Consider the following 23,877-nt stretch of genomic DNA (forward strand, 5'->3'; position numbering starts at 1 on the left):
AAAACGCGTCCAGGCCAAGCTACGGACTGATACAGGCCCATGATGGATGGCTTCTGCGGTCCAGACGCAAACCGACGCGGAAGGTGGACAGCACTCGGTTCCAGCAAAAAAACGATAGTAAATAGACATCTACCCGGTGCAGAGATGTATCAATGCAAGAGGTAATGCAACTCAAATTCAAAAAGTATGAAACGACAACTTCGACTAAGACAGCTTCAGCTAGAAATAGGGAAGACACAACACATCTCAGTTTCAGCACATAATTAATACAGTACTCCTTCCGTCCCATAATACAAGAACATTTTTTACACTAGACTAATGTAAAAAACGTTCTTATATTATGAGACGGAAGGAGTAGGTAATAAGTAGACATCCATCCAGTGCCAAGTAGGCATGTATCCAGTGCAAGATCAAGTAATCCAACTCAAATTTGAACACTAAACACGACAGCTTTATGGTGGCAGAGTCGACCAAGTCACCTTCAGCAAGATAGAGGCATGCTCAAGCATTATTTGTCGACGTGCACATCCATGGATGTCTGCTTTGAAGCGACAATAACGTTCCAGATCATCATTTTTAAAGCCTTTCTGACCTACCTTGAGCTTCAAATGCATCCAACCATCCATCTCTACGGCAATCACATGCCTTTTTGTTAGGACACATGACTCACCAATAATATCATGAAACAGCTCAATTCCCTGACGGACCCCACCGACAATGACAAACGAACTGAGAGATAAACTGAATCCACCCTGCACTTCTGATATGATAACATCTATTGTCGCCTCCACTGCATTGACAACGCGTGCTAAAGTGATGTCAACAGCACCATAATCGCCATTAATGCGATTCATGAATGGAACAGAAGGTGTGGTTACTTCACTGAAGTCTGTTGCACCATCAATTAATTGTAGATCATCTTCTTCTTGCTCTCCGTTCTTGACCCTCATGTCATACTCGACTAGAACAACACAGGTCATTGTGATGCCCCTCTTAGGGCCAGTCATCTCAATGAGAGAACCCTGGAAAACTATTATTATTAGTTGCTATTAGCTCACAGTAAAAAGTAAAGACTTGCCTAAAGCATGTAAATTCTGAACTCACCTACAAACAAAAGTCGGTTGCACATGAAACTTAATTAATCATGCACGAATAATAAACAATAATCATGCCTAATGCATGCAAGGATAACACCATCTTTGTATAATGCTAGTAAGATGCCCATGCTACGCTACGGAACTACATTAAGTATGGAGTCAAAATTAGTCCATCTAGGGTTTTAAAGTGATACGGTATTCCTCCACATCTTTGGCTTGGCTGAGACTCCTAAAAGTTTAGGAGCGGGGGTAGAACTGATGCTGCAGGCCAGGACCTCCTAGTCAAATCTAGGGGGAGGGGAGGGGGGGAGGACGGACAAGATTCTGTCCTGAATGTATTTTGTGGCACATCCGCACGTGTGAGTGCTGCAGGCCAGGATCATCATGCAAGAGGTCCACACAAGATTCAGTCCTGAATGTATTTTGTGGCACATCCGCACATGCGAGCAGAATGTGTACATGTGTGGACTCATGCATGTGTATTTATATCAAGGCCTGTGTCTAGGGTGGTCAAGGAAAAGTACCAACTAAAGAACCTAATGTTGTCTTGAAAATTCATTGTGTCGGCATCTGAGCTCGATTAGAGCCTCGAGAGTTCTATGATACTTTCTTATAGCAAACTAAACTGTCGCAAATAACCATCATCCATCTTTGGTTCACTCCATGGTGATTGGTGATGGTTCCCTCCCCTCAACATGTACACTTTCTGTCGGTGTAGAATCCAGCAAACCACTCGATAGAGTATCTCGTGTTGTATTGCTTATGGGGTGTACAAAGTACAATGGTGTATCGAGGGATAGATTGTATGGTCCCTATGGACTAGTCCGGCCTTGGCTTATAAGGGGCACTCCATGGTGATTGGTGATGGTTCCCTCCCCTCAACATGTACACTTTATGTCGGTGTAGAATACAGCAAACCACTTGATAGAGTATCTCGTGTTGTATTGCTTATGGGGTGTACAAAGTACAATGGTGTATCGAGGGATAAATTGTATGGTCCCTATGGACTAGTCCGGCCTTGGCTTATAAGGCCTTGTACAATGGGAGATGCTTAGGGTCGTGCTTAGAAAAATAAACCGGATTTTTCTGAAGCACCGGTGCCTATTTCTATAGGAGAGACGCTTAGTTAAGCGTCTATCCTGTAAAAATAAGCACCGGTGCTTAAGAAATCCTGATTTATTTCTCTAAGCACCTCTCCTAAGCACCTTCCCATTGTACAAGGCCTAAGAGGCACTGAGGCTAGGGTTACACATTTCCTAGTCGGCTAAGGCGGTGGAAGAGTCCTCGTGGAACGCCGGCTTCCTTGTCTATTGCCAACTTCCGAATCCTTCTTTAGCCCACAGGACGGGGCCGTGTAGCATCCTAGGGGTCCTTGGGGCGGCCCGCGGGGACAACTTCCGATATCGTGAGGCACCACTATGCCATATCAATGTCACTTTATATCCAACACATATATGAACTTATTAGCCATTTCAGGACCCCTCAATAATATATTTCAAATTCTCAAAATTGTTCTGTTGTTGTTTAGATAAAAAATACATATTCAGTTTTTAGTTGTTCAAAGAACCCAATCAAGATATTCTATAGTAACTCAGGGTAGCAACTAATGATTTGTTCTATTATTGTTTGTAAAATATTACTCACTTAGTAAAGAAACATAAGACCGTTTAGATTACTAAAGTGATCTAAACGCTCTTATATTTCTTTACCGAGGGAGTACTTCTCAAGTTTCACTGAAATTCCCCTCTTACAAAAATTCCCACTCCCATCAGTTGACCATTAGCTAACTGCCAAGAGACAGTTCAAAAGGTGATTTTGCCTATGACCATGAGAGGCATAGCCAGCGGGTATTTCTTGGTGAACCATGGCCACCTAGAACTTGGTGGTTTTTTGGTATTCATATTGGTTTTTGGTTAATTTTGTATTACTCGTGTGATGTGAAAAACAATTTTTTGGAGGTGGTACACTATATAAAATTTTCCTAGCTCCACCCTTGTTTGCCATACCTAGTGATAATTTTGCCGAATGATGTACTCATTATGGAATTAGTTTCATTCCAGATTTTTTACATGATTACGAGGCAAAATTCTTAATTAATTTCAAACTGGAAATGCAAAATATAGTATTGATTTTATCTTGCAAAACAAACAAAAATCCTGACTTTCTGAACACCAACTCAAGGTGATGATTTACTGCTGCGTTTACTTCTGTTTTGTGCTTGAAATTGGCCCTTAATTGATCTAAACAAAGAGTTCAGGCGGTATCACTATAATAGTCAATGGTATCTTGGTAGCGCTGCTGCTGTGGGATCTTTTCACGCTTGGTGGTTTTGGTGGTTGCTATTAGAGGTTTTCATTGCACGGGCGACATATAATTCTGGCATGTGTCAAAATTCTACTTGTCTAGGAAAGACATGGTACTATGTGGTATTCTTTCTACTTCTTAAATACAAACTGGTAGTGCATACATGAATGAGGCCCACCGCTGGGAGAGGTTTTCTTGCATGTCCCCCTTCTGTCCCCTACATGCCCACCACTTGATGGCCTCGGTCTCGCATCTCTTGCCACTCCGGCGAGCTATGCGAGGCGAGAACGGGCGGCATCGGAGTGAGGAACGAAGATAGCGGTGAACGAAAGAAACATCAGCCATAGCTGCATATGTTCAACACGGCGATGACAACTACCCAATCAAAACTAGGCGACATCACTAGCATCTCAGCCTGAGAAAAGAAATGGCGGCACTGGCAGGACGGACGAAGACGATGGCAAGCATCTATGCAAAGCGAGTCCGGCAGCACCTCAGCCACATCTAGGCAGCCCCGATGGCATATCAGACAAAGGGGAAAACCGACCATCGTGCACAAAACAGAGCTACGATGCACTGCCGCTCCTCTTAACCCAATCTTCTTCTTGCACTGCGCGACAACAAAGAGTCCGGGAGCGGCGCCACTACCTGTTGCTCCATCCTGCACATGCCTTGAGGTCTGCACATATCGCAGGTAAGAGGTAACCTCATCCTTTGTCACGGCTGGACTTGCAGCCCCTACGTTCAAGGCCTCCGGGGGGCCTATACATGAACAAGCACTCCGCTCGCGAAGGTGAAGCGAAACGCCACGAGGCCCTGAAGGGAGCTCGAGCGTAACCTTCACGCATAGCATGTGCTCATCGCACGGACAACAACGACCAAGGCCAACATGCAAGACTCCATGGAGCGGGCGTTCGCGCTCAACGCCACCTACCCACTGCCTCTAACGTTGTCGAGCTTGCTCTCTAGTGGCCCTGCCGTCTGACCCGTGATGGTCGCCCTGCTCCCCGACGTCGTCGAGCCCATGCCACAGCTCCACGCCAAGCCGGCTCCCCTTTGGTAAGCACTCCCCGCTCAGGATGCACTGTTAGTCATCGTCCAGATTGGACGCGCCCCTTCTCCACTTCATGCACTTCTTACTATCGCATGTGGAGCTGTTGTTGCAGGGGAGCAGTGCTATCCACGGGAAGTATGACAGCCACAGTGCCCCTCTGATGCATCATCTTGAGGTCGCTAGCTATGGCATTGACAAAGTAGCAACTATCAATGGGGTCGTCAGCGAGGTTGTGGTAGAGAAATTGAAGCTTCCACTAGAGATATGATGGCAGGCAACGGCAATTGAAGAATGGGGGTGATCGTCGGAGCACCACGATTGGGGAACAACAGAGGCGAATTGAATAGTGAAGCAACGGGATTTTTTATTTCGGTTACAGGAGGAGGCGAGGAAGCTCCATGTGGAAAGGAGGCAGCGGGCGACGACTCGTACGCTACATCTGAAGTTCGAATCCAGCATTAGAATTTTTTATTTCGGTTACAGTATGCCCCACACGTAAGGGTATGGGGAGAGTGGGTGGACTCACCACCAACTCAACAAAAGTAGTAAAGGTCCTCCAAGACAAGTATTTTTATGCTAAGATCGACAAAGTGGAGCCCATACGGCCAACACCTCAAATGTTTGAGTAAAGATAACATCGCAACAATCATGCAAGAAGGATTCTGTAGTTCAAGGGCTAAGGTATTTGTCGTGTTCAGATCACGAGTTTTGCTTCAGTACACCCTCCTAAACAAGTTTGCATGAATCTTAGAGTTACTTAAAAAGGGTATTCTCATACATTCATGATCAACTAATTATGATCCCTATATTCCTTTAATGGATCATACAAGAGATCAAAATAATCTTTTTTTTATTAAAGAGGTAACTTCTAATCTTCACCTTTAATCTGCATCTAAATCTGTAAACTTTTCTAGGTGGGGTGTACCGAAGCAAAACTCTTAGATTATTTGTCATAAGATGCATTTGAGGTAAAAAAAAGAGAATATTAATGGTCCACAATTATCACACTCGACTTTCCTTAAATACCCAATGTTTCCTAACATATCACTCGATTTCACATCTATTCAATAGGTAATCTTTTTTCTCAATAATTGTCATTCCACATTATAAATCTACGCTTCATATCATAGTCACTAGATAAACCACAAGGAAGAAAATATTCATCCAAACACCAACATGTTACGAAATAAGTACAATGCAAATTAAGCAAAAAATCAATTAGAAGAAAACTAAGGACACAATTAGAAGTACTTTCATTATATATATACTAATCCATAACAGATAGAGAGATAAAATGGGTTATACAATTCCACCTTGCATCTCCAACTTCTACAAGTGGAAAAAGTTGGTTGTAGCATGCCATGTGCCGAAATTAAGCATAAACTACAAAAGAAAAAATGAAATAATTGTGTTTAGGTTTAAGATGTGCACCTGTCGCACCGTAAAGGAATTGTCCCTGCTATGATTGACAATGTAATTAAGTGAGTTATCCAGAAAATCCCGTGCTGCTATATATCCATATAATTGTATCGAACTTGTGTGGTTGGGAACTTTAGCCAATTTTAGTGAGAAAATTTGCATCATGTCAGATACAAAATGAAGACAACACCTTCTCCGATCAGGAAAGCAATCAACAGGATCTGATAACATCATTGGCTCCAATTGTGCTTCATTCAAAAATTAGACCATAAATGGTATAATTATGATTTATAGATAGAAACTTATATTAAATAGAGAAAATGTCTAATAAAAAATTATATGGAAAACAATAGAAGAAATAGACCAATCAAATATCATCACAGAATTAGTGTACAAAGAAATGTGTTTAAAAGAAGGTTGAACTTGTATTTAATAGAATTCTCCAAAACAATCCATTATCCGCAACTCATAATTTCTTAATCTACATTTGCATTTGTACAAAAACACAAGATTACATTAGACTTATTCATGTGATTTACAAAGAAAAAACTTATATTGCTAAGAAAAAAAAGCTAATACAATAAAAATAAAAATAATAAAAAATTAGCCCAATTCCGACGTTGATGAAAATCAAGATTGTTATAATGCCAAGACTAGTAAACACATACAAAGCTAAAATACACTATTTATGTGAGACATATTCATTCATGTGATTTAGAAAAACAATATAATTCTATTACAAAATATAATACTTTGCAAAAAATAATAGAAAACTATGAATTCTCCCCAATTTCAACATTTCTTAAAACTACAACAATTACAATACCAACAATAATTATTACATACGGAGTTTATAACTAAATTACTGAGCAGACAAATCTTAACATTGACCATGCATCCTTTATGTGTTCATTAACCATACAGTATAATTATTGAATACACAGCTAAATATATTCTATTTACATGAGACTTATTCATTAACCATATACACACTAATTAGTACTCACATGCAAATCTTATAATCAAACATACATGCATTATGCAATAATCGACCAAAAAACATCTAAAAAATGAATCTATTTGACAAAGCAAAAAAGATTCTTATAATAACAGTAGTCCATACATAGCTAAACATATTACGGGAGACATATTAATTCATCAATTTAATGTGACCAGAAAGTACTACAATATATAATACTCCCTCTGTCCCATATGAGTTGACGCTCAAACGATTTCAACTGAGGAAGTAGTACATAAAAATATATATACTTTTATGAATTTTCTCCAAGTCGAAAATTTGTTAATAATAAGGATGGCCACATTCTATAATACCAACACAAATGATTACATTTAAATATATAGCTAAACATATTCTATATAGCCAGCCATTTTACCTTACGATATTAGAAAGTAATGCTCACACATAAATCTTATAGTTGACCATTTATCCTTCATTTGATTGAGCCACAAACTTCTAATCGATGTGTCATCAAATTTGTCAAATATGAGCAATACAGGAAAGAGATTTGCATCACTTACTCTCAGCACGGTTTTTAACACGACATACGTCGAGACAAGAGTTCTTGTATATAGACCCGTCGCGATGGCTACTATTTTTAATTACAGTGGCCGCTGATACATTGCCTTTCATGGTTTCCTTCCTCGTTTTTGCTCTAGCTTTCCCTTTGGTGATACCAACTTGTTCGTCCGGATCGCCCGGAGTATGACCAGAGGTGCAGAAAAAATCGCTGAGATAAGGAAGGTGGCTGGGCCGATTCAGCTTAACCCGTTTTATTTGGCCATGTAGTATGTTCCTTGCCATCAACAAGGATTCATCAGAAGATCTACATCAAAGACAAATATTTGAATCCGACTCAAATAAGATACACACATGCTATCTGATATGCAGGATAGAAATCAACAGAAATTTAATTCCCACTACTAATAAAAAAACAAATATAAATTCAGTTGCCACCGACTATGGGTGGGTGAGGGTGTATAATATAACCAGCAATAAGAGCTGCCCGAATACGATTTCAAACGCCCAAAATTGAACGTTGGTCTCGATAAAGAACCAAAAATCTCCACAACTTAAAAACGCACCGGGAACCAGGATACAGATTCCGCCATGAGTGGAGCATCTCGTTGCGCAAGTTCGGGAGGCCACCACCAAGGAGGAGGATGAGGTGCGCTGAGAGGTTAACAACCCAGCTGCTTAGGGCATTCCCGGAAGAAGTAGTCCTAGACGTCAGATATCCAACGGGAGCAATCTCAGCCATCTGTGACTTGAATGTTTACGATACGCTGAACTGCACCTTTTCCGTGGCTGCCAAAGGGCCGCGTCGGATTTTGGCCCACGTCGCAGCGGTTTGTAAATGTAAAAACTACGTGAATGCTGTATCCTGCTTATAGCGAGTATATAGAATCCTACTCGTCTGAAGGCGCCCGCCCGCATATAGGGCCAGCTCGCTCGCTTGTTTCACGTACCTTTCTTTTCCTTTTGGTTTTCTTCTTGCGTGGTTTTTTTTTTTTGGGGGGGGGGGGGGGGGGGGGGGGGTGTTCTGTTTTTCTTTCTTTTTTGTGGTTTTTATGTTTTTCCACGGTTTTCTTCATTTCTTTCATGTTTTTTGTTTCGGTTTTCCCTTATCTCGGTTTTTACTGGTTTGTTCGCTTTTCTATCTTTTGACGTCATCCTTTTTACATACACAACCAACATTTTTTATATACATTAAAAACATTTATATATACATGTTTAATATTTTCAAAATATATGGTTAACATTTTTGAAAATTTATATTTTGACGTATATTTTTTTCCATACATGATTTTCGTTTTTTATACTGCAGGAACATTTTTACATAAACTTTTGACATTTCTTTAACATAATTTAAAATGTTTAGAACCAATATTTTTTATGTATAATTTTTCCATAAATATTATACATTTTTTATACATCAGGAACATTTTATATATACATGTGTAACATTTTCCAAATACATGATTAACATATTTTAAAACACTTTTTTATGCCTGATTTTCCCATATAAATTGTATATTTTTTGCATGCATTAGGAACATTTTCTACATACGTGTTTAACATTTTCCAACTACATGATTAACATTTTTGAATTTTTTTACTTTTCTTCTCCTTTTTTCATATACATTGGACATTTTCTTATACATGTTTAAAGTTCTTCAAATACATGAATAAAATTTTTATAAAACATATATTTTTATGTCTACTTTTTTCATAAACATTGTACATTTTTCTGTATACATCAGGAACATTTCTTATATAAATGTTTAACATTTCCCAAATACATGATTAACAAAAAAAATTAAATCTTGTCTACTTTCTGCATAAACATTGTACATTATTCATATACAATAGAAACATTTTTCTATACAAGTTTGACATTTCTCAGATGTTCGATTAGCATTTTAAACTTTTATATGTAAAGTGATTTTTATAATATATATATATATATATATATATATATACATACATATACATATATTCGAAATATTTTGAAATACAAGAAAAGGTAAACATAAAGCAAAAAACGAATTAAAAGTGAAATAAGCAAAAGAAAAAAAAGTTGAAGGCCTTAGGCCCACGCTGGCCCAGCCCAATCAGACAGTCGCTTGAGGCGAGATTTCCTGTTGTCTCGCATCAAACGGGACATAGATGTGCCGTGAAAAATAATGGAACGAAGCAACTAGCCGACATGTATCCCCGCGGGCCCAAAATTACGGTTTTAACCCCTTGATGAAAGATTATCATGATTTGATATTGGTTTAAATTTTTGCCTAGATGTGACCATATTGGGTACCGCCAATGCGATTGGCGATAGGTTTACATGCGGTACCGTTAGGGTCAACGGTTGTAAGGCCCTGGTCAATGTTTCTGTGCCGTCCCGAATCGCGCTAACGTGGCAAACTGCCTAGCACTGTAGTCAAAGGTCGTAGCCCTTCATATCTTACCGCCAAGTATGGTGATGGTAGAACCCTGAAGAGGTGAGTGGGAGCCCTTGGGTGGACCACGCACCCACCCATTCCCGCAATCTTCTTCCTCGAGAGCTATTGCCCTTCCACCTTTCTCTCTCCCATGCAAACCCCACCCAAAGCCCTCGCAAATTGGTGTCATTTGCCTGGTGAATCAGGAACATTTTCCTCACTTGAGGTAACCTCTCTCATCCCTCACGATTTGGTTGGTTGGTGATGAAGTCAAATCCAGGAGATCTCGAGTAGGGGATCCCGAGATGGTAGCCTTGGTGCGATGGTAGCAGAGACATGAGTTTTACCCATGTTCGGGCTCTCTCAAAGAGATAATACCCTATATCATGCTTTGATTGTATTGATTGAGGGAGCACATAGCACATGTTGGTCTACCACGAGATCATGTTTGTATGAGAGTTGTTGTCTATGGTATAACCCCTCAGCTTATATAGACATCGGGGTACCTAGGGTTTCCATAGGTCAATTACATCTAAGGATAAACGTGTCGCAGACGACCTCTAAGTCTTGGATTATGCGCCAAGTCTTTGGGAGATATCCACTTTGGCGCTCCAAGGCCCTATTAGTGTGGCCTACCGGTTGTTCATCTTTGGGGTCCTCGGCCCGACCTATATCCTTGGGAGCTGACGTGGCAAAAAACCCTAATCCATGACACAACTACCACGCAATGAAAGAACCACTCACAAACCCAGCCGACGCATCCGGCTAGCGTGAATTTTCTGTATTTCTCGATGAACATGCTAACAAACAGAGCTAAATACAGCTTCATGGACGTGTGCGTGGTCACGAGGGGCTGCCTAATAGGCCATGCCTATGTATGCTCGGATGCAAACCTCGACACTTGACAAAGCATACCAGGATTGTGCTTATTCGACACAAGTTCCTTGAAAAGCAAAAAATCCTTCAAAATAGCTCACCTACATTTTCGGTTGTATTAGTTGCTTCGGTACTTAACTACATCTCGTCTCTTCAAATAGTTCTCTAAACTTCCATCTTATTCCAAATTATTCACTTAGCTTCGGAGTTGCAGTTGGTCTATGTGCAATACAACCAAAAATCATTGGCCACTGGAACACAATTCTTAGGCCCCCGCGAGGAGAACCCAATGTCCAGGTCAACAGGAAGGCCGATTGTCTGTACTAAAACCGGCAAACCTCGGGGTAGGGGGTCCCGAGCTGTGGATCTTGGATCTATGGGTAACAGGGGACTAAGGAGATAGTATTTACCCAGGTTCAGTCCCTCTCGAAGAGGTAATACCCTACGTGCTGCTTTGATTCTATTGATGATTATGTATAGAGTACAAGCTTGATCTACCTCGAGATCGTAAGCTGTGTTCTATCCCTAGGGCTAGGTTGTTGTAATTGTGACCGTCCTCTCTATGGACCAAACCCCGCAGCTTATATAGATGTTGGGGGTACCTACGGTTACACATGGTTGGTTGCCAAACTAGGGATGAACATGATGGGAAACAAAGCATGAAAATAAAAAAATCCTACGAACAGTCAAGATCTAATCTAGGAGATGCATAGCAATGAAAGGCGAGTGTGTCTACATACCCTTGTAGACCGAAAGCGGAAGTGTATATAACGCGGCTGATGTAGTCGTACTCTTCGCGATCCAACCCGATCTAGCATCAAACGGACGACATGATACGTCTCCAACGTCTCTATAATTTTTTATTGTTCCATGCTATTATAGTATCAATCTTTGACGTTTTATATACATTTACAAGCAATTATATATCTTTTTTTGGGACTAACCCATTAACTTAGTGCCCAGTGTCAGCTGTTGATTTTTGCCTGTTTTTGGTTTTCCAGAATATCAGTATTAATCGAAGTCCAAATGCCATGAAAGTTTTTGAAGATTTTTTTGGACATAGAAGAACCTGGAAGCTTTGTGATGAGGACATCAATACCACTGTTACACCCACAACCCCTGCTGCTATACATACTGGACCAATTACTAGAGCTCGCGCATGCCAATTGAATTACCAGGTACTTTGGTTTCTTTATAACAATTCCAATGTTCATGAGAAAATGATGCTGCCTAAATTGGATACATTTGTGTTGATTACCAATGAAGGGCCTAGCATGGACAAGAGGGATGGACACTGGAGCAGGATCAAGCATGGAGATGAAGGCGCGCGCGAGGGGAACCATAACGACGTTTTTATTGCAGATTTTAGCACTTTGAAGCCTCCTTGATGACATACAAGGACATGGACAAAATATACAAGATGCCCTTTCAAAATTTCATCCATATATTATTTTAGGTGCTCCGCCACCTTATTTTTTGGCCAAGCCCATGTAATTTTGAAATACAACTTCCTGCTGTTTTTAGAGTCTGTATGTGTGGGAAAACAAAAATTAGTGTTGGTTTCGGACCCCTTATCCAAGGGGTCATGAAATCCCCACCCCTATTCCTCCATATATACAGCCCTTAGGGCGTCGTTTAGACTTTCGGTTTTTTTTGGATTAAAAGTTCGCCACAGCTGCAACTTCGCGTACTTTGTTTGTGTTCAACGACCAGACCAAAGACGTCACAGAACCCCACCTTGATCAATAAAGCTTTCATCTTATATTCGCAATATCCAGATTGCAATCTCAGTTTCTTGCTTGTTCTTTGTTTGCTTGCAGGAAATATCGTGCTTCGGCGTGGTCAATAACCTCTCAGAGTTGGTTTAGCGATTGCTAAGGCGCGACATTCTCGCATGTTCGTAGTCGGATCGTCAAAGTCTACTCCTCCGAAAATGATAATCATCATCTCATTGGAAGACGAAACACCTTTGCCTCTATCAAGTGGTATCAGATTTCCAGGTTGCTTGGTGATATTTTACCAGTTTTTTGTAGTCTAGTTTGCATCTGTTCTTCCTACCTACAGTCCACAAAAAAGCCAAAAAATAGGGTTAGTTCATCATATCCGAACCAGTCTGAGCCATTGCATAATCTTTCAGTATTTTGCTTTGTTGAATTTGCGGTTGCATCTGTCGGCGTCCTGGACTTGGGGGTATCCAGCCCTGCCTGCCTGTGGCCCACCACGTGGCTCCATCGACGGCCTGGTACGGCCCAGCTTCGACAACAACACAGCAAGACCCTCACGAGGGGCCAAGCCCCGCGAGGTAGACGACGCCAAGACCCCTGAAGGAGTTGGCCTCCTCAGGAGGGCTCCTGAGGGCCGGAGAGATCTATGCAGGTACCTCATGAGGCTCAGTTGACGCCAGCCGTGATGACCAAGGCCAGGCGGGCGCCAGGCGGGTACAGAGTGTAGGTTTCCTCTTCGGTGCAAGGGAGGCAAGCCACAGGCGCGGAGTCCCGAGGAATCAACCAAAGGTTTCCGTTCTGGTGCAACAAGACCAAGACCGCCAGGACGGCAAGACGGAGGTCATCGCCGAGCCCACCGCAGCGTCACAACCAGAGGCTTTTCGCAGGCGAAGACTACTTTTGTCAGGATAGACTGTACTGCTTGTCCCCTTTCAAATCCCGTCGTTGTGGAATCCCTTCCCGCTCATATTTGGGAAGAGGACCAAGGCACTATATATAGGACTTAGCCACCACCATAGAGATGGACCGAAACCTAGAGCAAGTAGAGCACCACACCAGCTCAAGAACACCTCACCTCCTGAGGCTTGTTCATCCTTGTACTAGTTCTTCCATAGCCCCTCGAGGCAATCCACCACACCACAACGGTGGCCCGAACCAGTATAAATCTCTATGTCTTTGTGTCTCTGTGAGCTCTTCACGCTAGGCTAGGGGGGATCGCGAGTATGCAGGCTGGGCAGGTTGAGATCTCCGCACGCACCCCAGTGTTCGGACCTCTCACGGGTTGCCGGATCCCGAAATCCGACATTTGGCGCGCCAGGTAGGGGTGCGTCGGATCTCCTCTTCCGTCAACCAGTCTTCCTCCGCTCCACCGACGCCATGGCCGACGCCTCGAGAGCCCACGTCGAGCACTGGGTCGTCCAGACCTCCTCGGCAGCACCCACTGGCGAAGAAGACCTCCAGTCTGCCCTGCTCGCGGCCCGCGTTCCGCCGGGGCGATCGGCCACAGGGGGCACGGGGCGCAGTATTCTCCTCTGGCGCCGCGCCGCAGCCGCGCAACTGCGCGATCTGCAAACTACGCTGTAGCAACTGCTCCGCACTCGCGCAGGGAACAAGCGAACATGCGGGCGGCAGTCATCGTGGCCCGTGAGCTTCTGCGGTGCAGGCTGCTTGAGAGCGGCCATGAAGCCCTGCTGCAGCGGGTCGCTGAGCTGCTAGACGTGGCGTGCAGGGGGGCGGCATCGTTCTGCACCCTCCCTATGTCGCAGGCGATGGTGGAGGCGCGCGCTCATCCCCGACACAGCCGCGCGGCCTCTCCCAGGGGCCACGGAGAGCCTCTCGACGCCAACCAGCCTCGTGGAGCAGCCCGCGCCGCCCTAAACGTGCCCTGTGATGCCCGGATAATCAAGCTACAGTAAACCTCTGCTAATGATGCCACGTCACCTCGATTACTGTTGTTAACCTCGCGTTAGATCAAAACGCTTCAAAATCAAATTTGAATTTTTGGGAAACAATAAAAGTTTTCAAACATTAAAACTAAAATGTTTGGAGTGTGCCAATTAATGCCTAGGTATTTATGGTGAAGAAACCACATTTTTATAAAATGCCTAAATGCTCTAAAATAAACAAAACAGCAGCGAAAACAATTAATTAAATGCCTTTTATAAAGTTATAAAAATATAAACTAATATTTGGGTTGCCAACCTTTTTGTGGCAGCACCTAATATTGCAATACTAATTAGGTGTCCATCTCCACATTTTACAAAACTCTTTTGCTAATTGGTTTAAGTGCAAAGCATAGACTAGAAAAGGTAAAACGGAAAAGAAATATGATAAACAGAATGCACTACTGTGCACTTAGGCCCATGATGAATAGCATGGCCCAGCCCACCACCACCATCTCTCCTTCAACCTCCTGTAGCAGGAGGCAGAGGAGAGCGTGGCGGCCATCCATGCCTCCCCGGCTGGCGATGTCGCCGTGGCGCCCATCCCACGGTCCCCCGGGTGGATAAGAGCTGCCCCCTGCTCCCTCTCTCTCCCTCCCCGAACCCTTGTTAACTCCCCCTCGCGCCTCCTCCTCTCTCCACGCCAAGCCGACGCGCACCGGAGCACGCCGCCGCAAACCACTGTGACCACCGGCCTCCGTTCGTCGTTCTCCGGTGTCCAGGAGGATCATCGCCGTCATCTTCATCGCCTCGACCACCGGATCAGAGCGGGGAGCTTCAGTGTCGCCGCACACATCGTCGTCTTCACCTTCGGCCTCGTGGATCATCGTCGTCGATCCACTGCCACTGCTGCCTCCTGGATCCACCGACCACCACGTCGACTTCTGTGTGAGCTCCACCTCCCCTCACCTCTTTTCGAGCTCGGATTAGAGCTCTTGCGCACCCCCCCCCCACCGTAGTCGTAGCTCGTCGTCGCCGTTCGAATCACCGCCACGGCCACCACCAACCAAGCTCGCGTCTAGGCTTTCCTTCGAGCTCCTGGGGTCCCGAGGGAACCGTGGCACTCGTCATCTCTTCCTCTCGTGCCCCCCTTGCGCCGCTTCCGTGCTAACCCGAGCTTGGCCACCGCCGCCTGCAGCCTCGCCGGCGCTTCCCGTGCTTGCCGCCGCCTCCGGCCTTCTCTCCCGCGCCGCCTCTGGCCACCGTACCCGGTGCCTGCCCCCGGCCGCGCCTTGATGCTCGCCGTAGGTCGCGTGCCCACGGATCTCTGCCGCCCAACGCGCCCTCCCGGGCCGTCCCCGCGCTCGCGCGCCGCCCCGCCTCTGCTCGCCCCGGCGTAGCCGCACCCGCGCCCCCTGGCCTCTCCTGCCCGCGTGCACGAGACACCCAGTATATGCCGCCTAACCCGTTGCCCTGCTCGTTTCCGAGCTCATGTGCCGTTCTGGCCGAACGCCGCGGCCACGCGCTGCTAGTCTGCTGCTTGTTGTTCCTTGCCGCGACATGCTCTACTGCTGCTAGCGCCCCTACCCGCGCCCTCATGCATGTGCGCCCGCGGCGTCGCCACCACCTGATGCTTGCTATTGCGTGCTGCGGCTGCCTCCCCTTGGTGCCGTTTGTCCTGCTGTTGCTGCCTAACCCCTACGGATGCTCTGCATTGCTGCCGCCGCTAGCCATGGCCGTGGTGTTGAGCAGCGTGGTGTGTGTGCGTGAGTGTATGTCACTGTAGTGCGTGCTAGCTTTTGCAAATCTACACTGGATGCCAAATTGTACAGCAGCAAAACAACAACAAAACTTTTCCCAATGTGAGTAAAAATTATATGGATATGTAGTACACTTGACAAGGTTCAAAACATTTCATTGGACAAATTTCAAAAGGTGTGAGGTTTAAATGCTATGAAAATGACAAAAGTCTAAGTTCTGTTAAGTGAAAGACTGAAAGCAGCTTTATTTTCATGACTACTTTAGAGCCGTTGATGATCAAGCTAATGAGCACTAATATAGATAGAAGTGATAATAACGTGTAGATCGCAGAAAAATGCTCACAATTGATATAAGGCACAAAATAATAGGATGTACAGATCAATAGCAATTGCCTCCGGGAAACGGCTAAGTGGTGTTTAAAACTGAGGGCTTCTCAGACTTAGAAGAATTTCGAAGATTTTCAGAAAACTTCGGAAATTCATAGGAATTCAACCGTAACTCGGATCGAAATACTTTCTACATGAAAGTTGCTCAGAACGACGAGACGGATCCGAATACGCAGCCTGTTCGTCCGCCACACACCCCTAGCATATCGAACACTCAACTTTCCCTCTCCGGTTCATCTGTCCGAAAACGCGAAACACCGGGGATACTTTCCCGGATGTTTCCCCCCTTCGCCGGTATCACCTCTTACCGCGTTAGGGCACACCTAACACCGCTGTTTGCTTTGTCATGCATTGTTATGCATCTGTTTGCATTGTATTCATTGTTTCTTCCCCTTCTTCTCTCCGGTAGACTACGAGACCGACGCCGCTGCTGGTACCGCGACCGACTACGTTGTTGACGACCCTACTTGCCAGAGCAACTAGGCAAGCCCCCCCTTGATCACCAGATATCGCCTATTCTTCTCTCTACTGCTTGCATTAGAGTAGTGTAGCATGTTACTGCTTTCCGTTAATCCTACCGTGATGCATAGCCTGTCTTTGCTACTATTGTTGTTACCTTTACCTGCAATCCTACATGCTTAGTATAGGATGCTAGTATTCCATCAGTGGCCCTACATTCTTGTCCGTCTGCTGTGCTATACTATCGGGCCATGATCACTCGGGAGGTGATCACGGGTATATACTATATACTTTATACATTATACATGTGGTGACTAAAGTCGGGTCGGCTCGTGGAGCACCCGCGAGTGATTCACGGATTGGGGGCTGAAAGGACCTTTGTCCCAACGGCCCTCTGGGTGGATCTTTGAGGCGGAGCGACAGTGCAGGTTGAGACCACCTAGGCGAGAGGTGGGCCTGGCCCTGGTCGGCCTTCGCGGTTACTTTAAAATAACACGCGTAACGAGTTCTTGGTATTTGACCTGAGTCTGGCCATTTGGTCTATACGCACTAACCAACTACGTGGGAAAGTTATGGGCACTTGACGTCGTGGTATCAGCCGAAGCCTTCGTGACGTCAGCGACTGAGCGGCGCGCGCCGCATTGGACCGTAAGCTCGCACTTGTATTAAGGGGGCTAGGTCTGCTTCCGGCCGCGTACGCAACGTGCAGGTGTGCAATGGGCGATGGGCCCAGACCCCTGCGCGCATAGGATTTAGACCGGCGTGCTGACCTCTCTGTTGCGCCTAGGTAGGGCTGCGACGTGTTGATCTTCCGCGGCCGGGCATGACCCAGAAAAGTGTGTCCGGCCAAATGGGATCGAGCATGTTGGGTTATGTGGTGCACCCTTGCAGGGAAGTTTATCTATTCGAATAGCCGTGTCCCTCGGTAAAAGGACGACCCGGAGTTGTACCTTGACCTTATGACAACCAGAACCGGATACTTAATAAAACACACCCTTCCAAGTCTAGATATAACCCGGTGATCGCTCTCTAATAGGGCGACGAGGAGGGGATCGCCGGGTAGGTTTATTCTATACGATGCTACTTGGTGAACTTACCATCTACTCTTTCCTACATGCTGCAAGATGGAGGTGGCCAGAAGCGTAGTCTTCGACAGGATTAGCTATCCCCCTCTTATTCTGGCATTCTGCAGTTCAGTCCATCGATATGGCCCTTTACACATATACCCATGCATATGTAGTGTATCTCCTTGCTTGCGAGTACTTTGGATGAGTACTCACAGTTGCCTTTCTCCCTCTTTTCCCCCTTTCCCTTCTACCTAGTTGTCGCAACCAGATGCCGGAGCCCAGGAGCCAGACGCCACCGTCGATTATGACTCCTACTACACTGGAGGTGCCTACTACTACGTGCAGCCCGCTGACGACGACCAGGAGTAGTTAGGAGGATCCTAGGCAGGAGGCATGCGCCTCTTTCGATCTGTATCACAGTTTGTGCTAGCCTTCTTAAGGCAAACTTGTTTAACTTATGTCTGTACTCAGATATTGTTGCTTCCGCTGACTCGTCTATGATCGAGCACTTGTATTCGAGCCCTCGAGGCCCCTGGCTTGTATTATGATGCTTGTATGACTTATTTATGTTTTAGAGTTGTGTTGTGATATCTTCCCGTGAGTCCCTGATCTTGATCGTACACGTTTGCGTGCATGATTAGTGTACGATTGAATCAGGGGCGTCACAAGTTGGTATCAGAGCCGACTGCCTGTAGGAATCCCCCTTCCACACTCCTTGGCCGAAGTCGAGTCTAGACATTGCAAAACTTTTTACTAACATGGCTGTGTGTCTTATGGGCCCACGTCGCCATTGGGTAATACTAGGATCTTTTACTCCTCGACCTTTACTCTGGGACTCTGAACTCTCTTCTATTCGGGTTAAATGATTTTGCTAAAATCTAACTTTAGGTTCTCGAAAATACTTCCTCCCGGAGAGCCCCTTCAGGCCAGATGATCGCCTGCTGCACCAGAAGATTCTGAAGACACTCTCTGATGCTTTACCGAGACCCTTGTGACCTTCGCCGTTGCGATCCCTACCACCGATAAAGCTTTATGGATGACTACATACTTTTGTCGTTGATACCTTCCTCCCCAGTTGCCCTTGTTATTACAAGGTGCCCTCAAATACTCCCCGATGTTCCAAGCATCCTTTATGCTTACTACCCCGCAGTTCCTTGCCGCATGAATACCCCTACGAATAATTCTTCACCCTTATCGAGGAACTGTTCATTACTAGTTGATCATATGATCCACAAGGTACATTGATATACTATCCGGTCTTCCGGTAATTCTCTGCTAGCTGTTGCTGTGCAAATACTTGTCTGCTTGCATTATGGTTGCGTTCCATATGTCTAGCAATATTCATTATTATCCCTTGTCATCGTCGTTTTCAGCCTTTGATTTGATATGTGGTGAATGCTCGCAATCCTCAGTCGAAATCCTAGAATTCATCCTTCCGGATTAGACATCATTATAAACATGAACTGGTTCTCGACCAACCAAATTGCCGTCGGTTGTACCTTTAAGTCTACTCAACTTATCCATCCTTAATCAGAGCGTTTGCTACTGATCCCTTGATTTGGAAATCGCAATTCCTTTGCATTTGAGATTTGAATTAGTTAGTTATTCCCATAATCTGATGCCTTTGCATTCTTTCTTCCTCTGATTGAGTACCGATACTCACGTCAGCTCCGTTATGGACCGCCAAACCCATTGCCGTGTTGTTATCCAATGGTATCATTCACATTCAAATCTTGTGAGTTCTTTCCCTGATGCATAATGCTTTGACAACCATGCTTTACTTTCGAGCTTGTGTTAATTACCCCTAAAAATTTGTGGTATATGTTTCTAGGATGCCCCGATGGGTTGAACCTATGCCTTCCTTAATCTCTGTGAACCCGAAAGTTTTTGCGAGTCATACTCTTTCGATGCTTCGCTAGATAAAATTTCAACAGTACAACTTCTTTGAAGACGAGAAGTGAATGGAAGGTTATGCATTAAAGAAGTGGGAGTCGACCTTGAACTTTGTGTTCATGCCCATGGACCCGATGTGGAACTTACCATGAAAGCTTCTTGCAAGAATATTTAATCATTTGAATAATTCTTCCAGTATCGTAAATTGGATCCCTTGTAGTTATGGTTCCGACCATGCTAACCTTATTCAATGTGTCCGAAAGGAAACCATTCCTTTGCCTCGTCTATTCTGACAAGATTAAAGTATCTGCTATCGCAAGTCAATGCTCCAATTCAATTTCTATTCTGATTTGCTTTCGAGTATACCCTCTGGTATCTCGAGAATATCTAAGAACTGTGTTGCATCTTATGAGTTCTTCATCAGCTATTATTCTTCACTGATTCCAATTTTTCATTGGTTCTGAGTTGTTAGTCGCTCAAGAACACCGGTAAGTGAACCGATTCCGCACTCCGGTTTGATAACCCTAAGTAATCTTCATTGCTTATGAGTTTAATAATCCTTCAAATCATTCCTAGCCTGATTGGCTACATCATTATCGTGCTAATCTTAACTGTGCTACCTGATCCTTCTTCTCGGAGCATAATTTTTGACAATGAGCTAATCGTACGTCGCTCTTCCTCGTCATATCGTTTCTCCTAAAAAAGAAAGCTTGATTCCGAGTTGGAGAAGTATCCGTGGTTCCTATAATCTTTTGCTACAACACTCCTTTTGCTTGATGCAGTCGTTGTTGTTCGATTGGTTCTTCGTGGATCCTCTCGACAAAATTTGTCGTGATCATCATCAACATTTTGACTCCTTCCAGAATATCAATCAAATTCATAATGACAAGTACCATCCTTGCCCTCGATGATTTGTTTTATCATCGACCCCTTTATTGCCTTCCATTCAACACAAACTTGTCCGTGTTTTGTGTTATACCTTGAGCTCCTCGCTATCTAGCTCATGTTCTGTTTTACCTTGGAGTATTACCATCTCTTTTTGTCAAGAATGTGGTGAGAATTTCACCACCCCTTAAGAATTCTTGATATAATAATACCTCCCGCCATCTCTGTTCATTCCTTGGTCCCCGTGTTGTTGTTGATCGGAATACCGACAATTGAGCTATGCCGTGTGAATTCAAAACTTCTAGCAACCCTATTGCTTGTAAGTTAATGAACGATAGTTACATTCTTTGTGTATTAGATATCGAATCACCCTTCTATCATTGGTCTTTCTACCTAAGCCCATAATTCGGGTGCACCATTCAAACCAATGTTTAAATTGTGTATGTTTTCCTCAAGCATACATCAATATATCATTTGATCTGACAAATGTTATCTCCTTGTTCACATAATTGAGGGCATCCATCTTTTTGGAAATCTCAATGAATTGTCACTGAGTCCATCAACCACCTCCTCATCCTCTCCTTGGTTTAATGATGAGCTCTTGTTTTGGAACTCGCTTCCGTAGTACATTTCCCGAGAATCTTACAATGTCGTCTCGTCAATTCGTTTTGCACCTTTTCTTCTCATGCATCCCGAGTCTGAGGTATCCTGACACCAATCAGGTCTGAATCTCAGTCAGATATGATGGTTGGGATGTATTTCCAAGAGTTATAACATTGGTCTTTATATGAACCGGTAAGGTGATGTCATGCTTAGCACACCTGGCCGGAGGACCTATTGTTATAGTTTCCTTTTTAAACAAGGTTACCATTCTTCCATGAGGGAATTGTAAGACTTATTCTATAAGTTGTTCCTGATGGATCCTTTTGTGTATCCAAAGTCCGACCTTTGCTTGAAGACCATGTCAGTGCTATCTCAAAGCATGTCTGTGGTACTCCGATTTTCAACAAGAACATTTGAAGCCCAATGCTAAATGTTTCTTGCTCAATTATCCAAACACCGTTGTATGGGTAATGTCATGAAATTTCTCTCCCCTTACCTAAAGGGTTTTCTACATTATATCATGTCACAGATATCATGCTCTGCTTGTGTTTGGGAAGGATATACCCTTAAAATATGTGTTTAAACACATTTTCCTTTCCATTGATCTGTTTAATATGATGATCACCTTTTCCTTTCCATTGTTTTGTTTAACCTTTCTGGTGATCTATATGATCTAAGCAGTAATATTCTTCTGCTTATTAAAACACCTTGGTGTACAACCGTGTCAGTAAGACCCTGTTACTATTGTTGATGACATTCCGATAGCCACCGATGGACGAGAACCTTGCCTATTGGTCTGCCTCGTTCAACGAGCAGGAAAAATGGTTCTCTTCGTCTCTCGCCCTTGGTACCGATGTTGTTGCTGACTTAACTGACAGGCTATCCTCTGACATGCCTTGCTACCAAGATCATGCAAGATGTTGCCGCCCCTCTTACTTTTAAACCCACATGGTGGGCCCATAACCCACAATTCCACAGGATCGAAACCTGACTCTCTTGTACACCCCTTTTTACAAAGTTATTCCTCACGCTTGGCTTCGTATGTAATTCACGAACCACCTTCCGAGAGATCATCAATTCTGGTATGAGACACAATACTTATTCCCGTTGCTCTGAACCCCTTTCACACTCTGTTTCAGGAAATGAACGATTGCCTACCCACTCAAAACTTCTTATTGCACCGTCTTACTTGCTCTCAATATTTTCTTAAGTTTCAATTCGAGAGTTACTTTCCGCCACCTTCCCCGATGTTATCGACCAGTTAGTCAACCTTGCAGAGGTCCATTCTCCCGAAATACCCACCCTTATTTTTTCATAAGTACGTTAGAGTTCCCAAAGAAAGGATAACGTCTTCATCATGATGGCTTGAATAAGAGGAATGAAGACGTCAATGTAATGGTCGACCTCTTCGAGAAGAGCAACCAAGATTGAGAAGATTCGTTAGAATTTCGTAACCAGATCTTCCCCCCTTACTCCACCTCTTAAATCTCGGGACGAGATTTCTTGTAGTGGAGGAGAATTGTGACGCCCGGATAATCAAGCTACAGTAAACCTCTCCTAATGATGCCACGTCACCTTGATTACTGTTGTTAACCTCGCGTTAGATCAAAACACTTCAAAATCAAATTTGAATTTTTGGCAAACAATAAAAGTTTTCAAACATTAAAACTAAAATGTTTGGAGTGTGCCAATTAATGCCTAGGTATTTATGGTGAAGAAACCACATTTTTATAAAATGCCTAAATGCTCTAAAATAAACAAAACAGCAGCGAAAACAATTAATTAAATGCCTTTTATAAAGTTATAAACTAATATAAACTAATATTTGGGTTGCCAACCTTTTTGTGGCAGCACCTAATATTGCAATACTAATTAGGTGTCCATCTCCACATTTTACAAAACTCTTTTGCTAATTGGTTCAAGTGCAAAGCATAGACTAGAAAAGGTAAAACGGAAAAGAAATAAGATAAACAGAATGCACTACTATGCACTTAGGCCCATGATGAATAGCATGGCCCAGCTCACCACCACCATCTCTCCTTCAACCTCCTGTAGCAGGAGGCAGAGGAGAGCGTGGCGGCCATCCATGCCTCCGCGGCTGGCGATGTCGCCGTTGCGCCCATCCCACGGTCCCCCGTGTGGATAAGAGCTGCCCCCTGCTCCCTCTCTCTCCCTCCCCGAACCCTAGTTCACTCCCCCTCGCGCCGCCTCCTCTCTCCACGCCAAGCCGACGCGCACCGGAGCACGCCGCCGCAAACCACTTTGACCACCGGCCTCCGTTCGTCATTCTCCGGTGTCCAGGAGGATCATCGCCATCGTCTTCATCGCCTCGACCACTGGATCGGAGCGGGGAGCTTCACTGTCGCCGCACACATCGTCGTCTTCACCTTCAGCCTCATGGATCATCGTCGTCGATCCACTACCACTGCTGCCTCCTGGATCCACCGACCACCACGTCGACTTCTCTGTGAGCTCCGCCTCCTCCTCACCTCTTTTCGAGCTCGGATTA

General features: G+C 44.4%; 1 protein-coding gene across 1 annotated transcript; it reads right to left on the reverse strand.

Moving 5' to 3' along the window:
* Nucleotides 1-222: 222 nt before the first annotated feature.
* Nucleotides 223-8,099, reverse strand: LOC123141407 (uncharacterized). Its single transcript, XM_044560564.1, has 4 exons — nt 7,978-8,099; nt 7,414-7,718; nt 5,887-6,122; nt 223-1,022 (listed from the first exon to the last, which is right to left on the reverse strand). The coding sequence occupies exons 1-4, from the start codon at nt 8,013-8,015 to the stop codon at nt 453-455; spliced, it is 1,149 nt and encodes a 382-aa protein (XP_044416499.1). The 5' UTR covers nt 8,016-8,099; the 3' UTR covers nt 223-452.
* Between the last annotated feature and the right edge of the window lie 15,778 nt (nt 8,100-23,877).

Source organism: Triticum aestivum, chromosome 6D, assembly GCF_018294505.1.
Source record: "Triticum aestivum cultivar Chinese Spring chromosome 6D, IWGSC CS RefSeq v2.1, whole genome shotgun sequence".
Classification (NCBI taxonomy): domain Eukaryota; kingdom Viridiplantae; phylum Streptophyta; class Magnoliopsida; order Poales; family Poaceae; genus Triticum; species Triticum aestivum.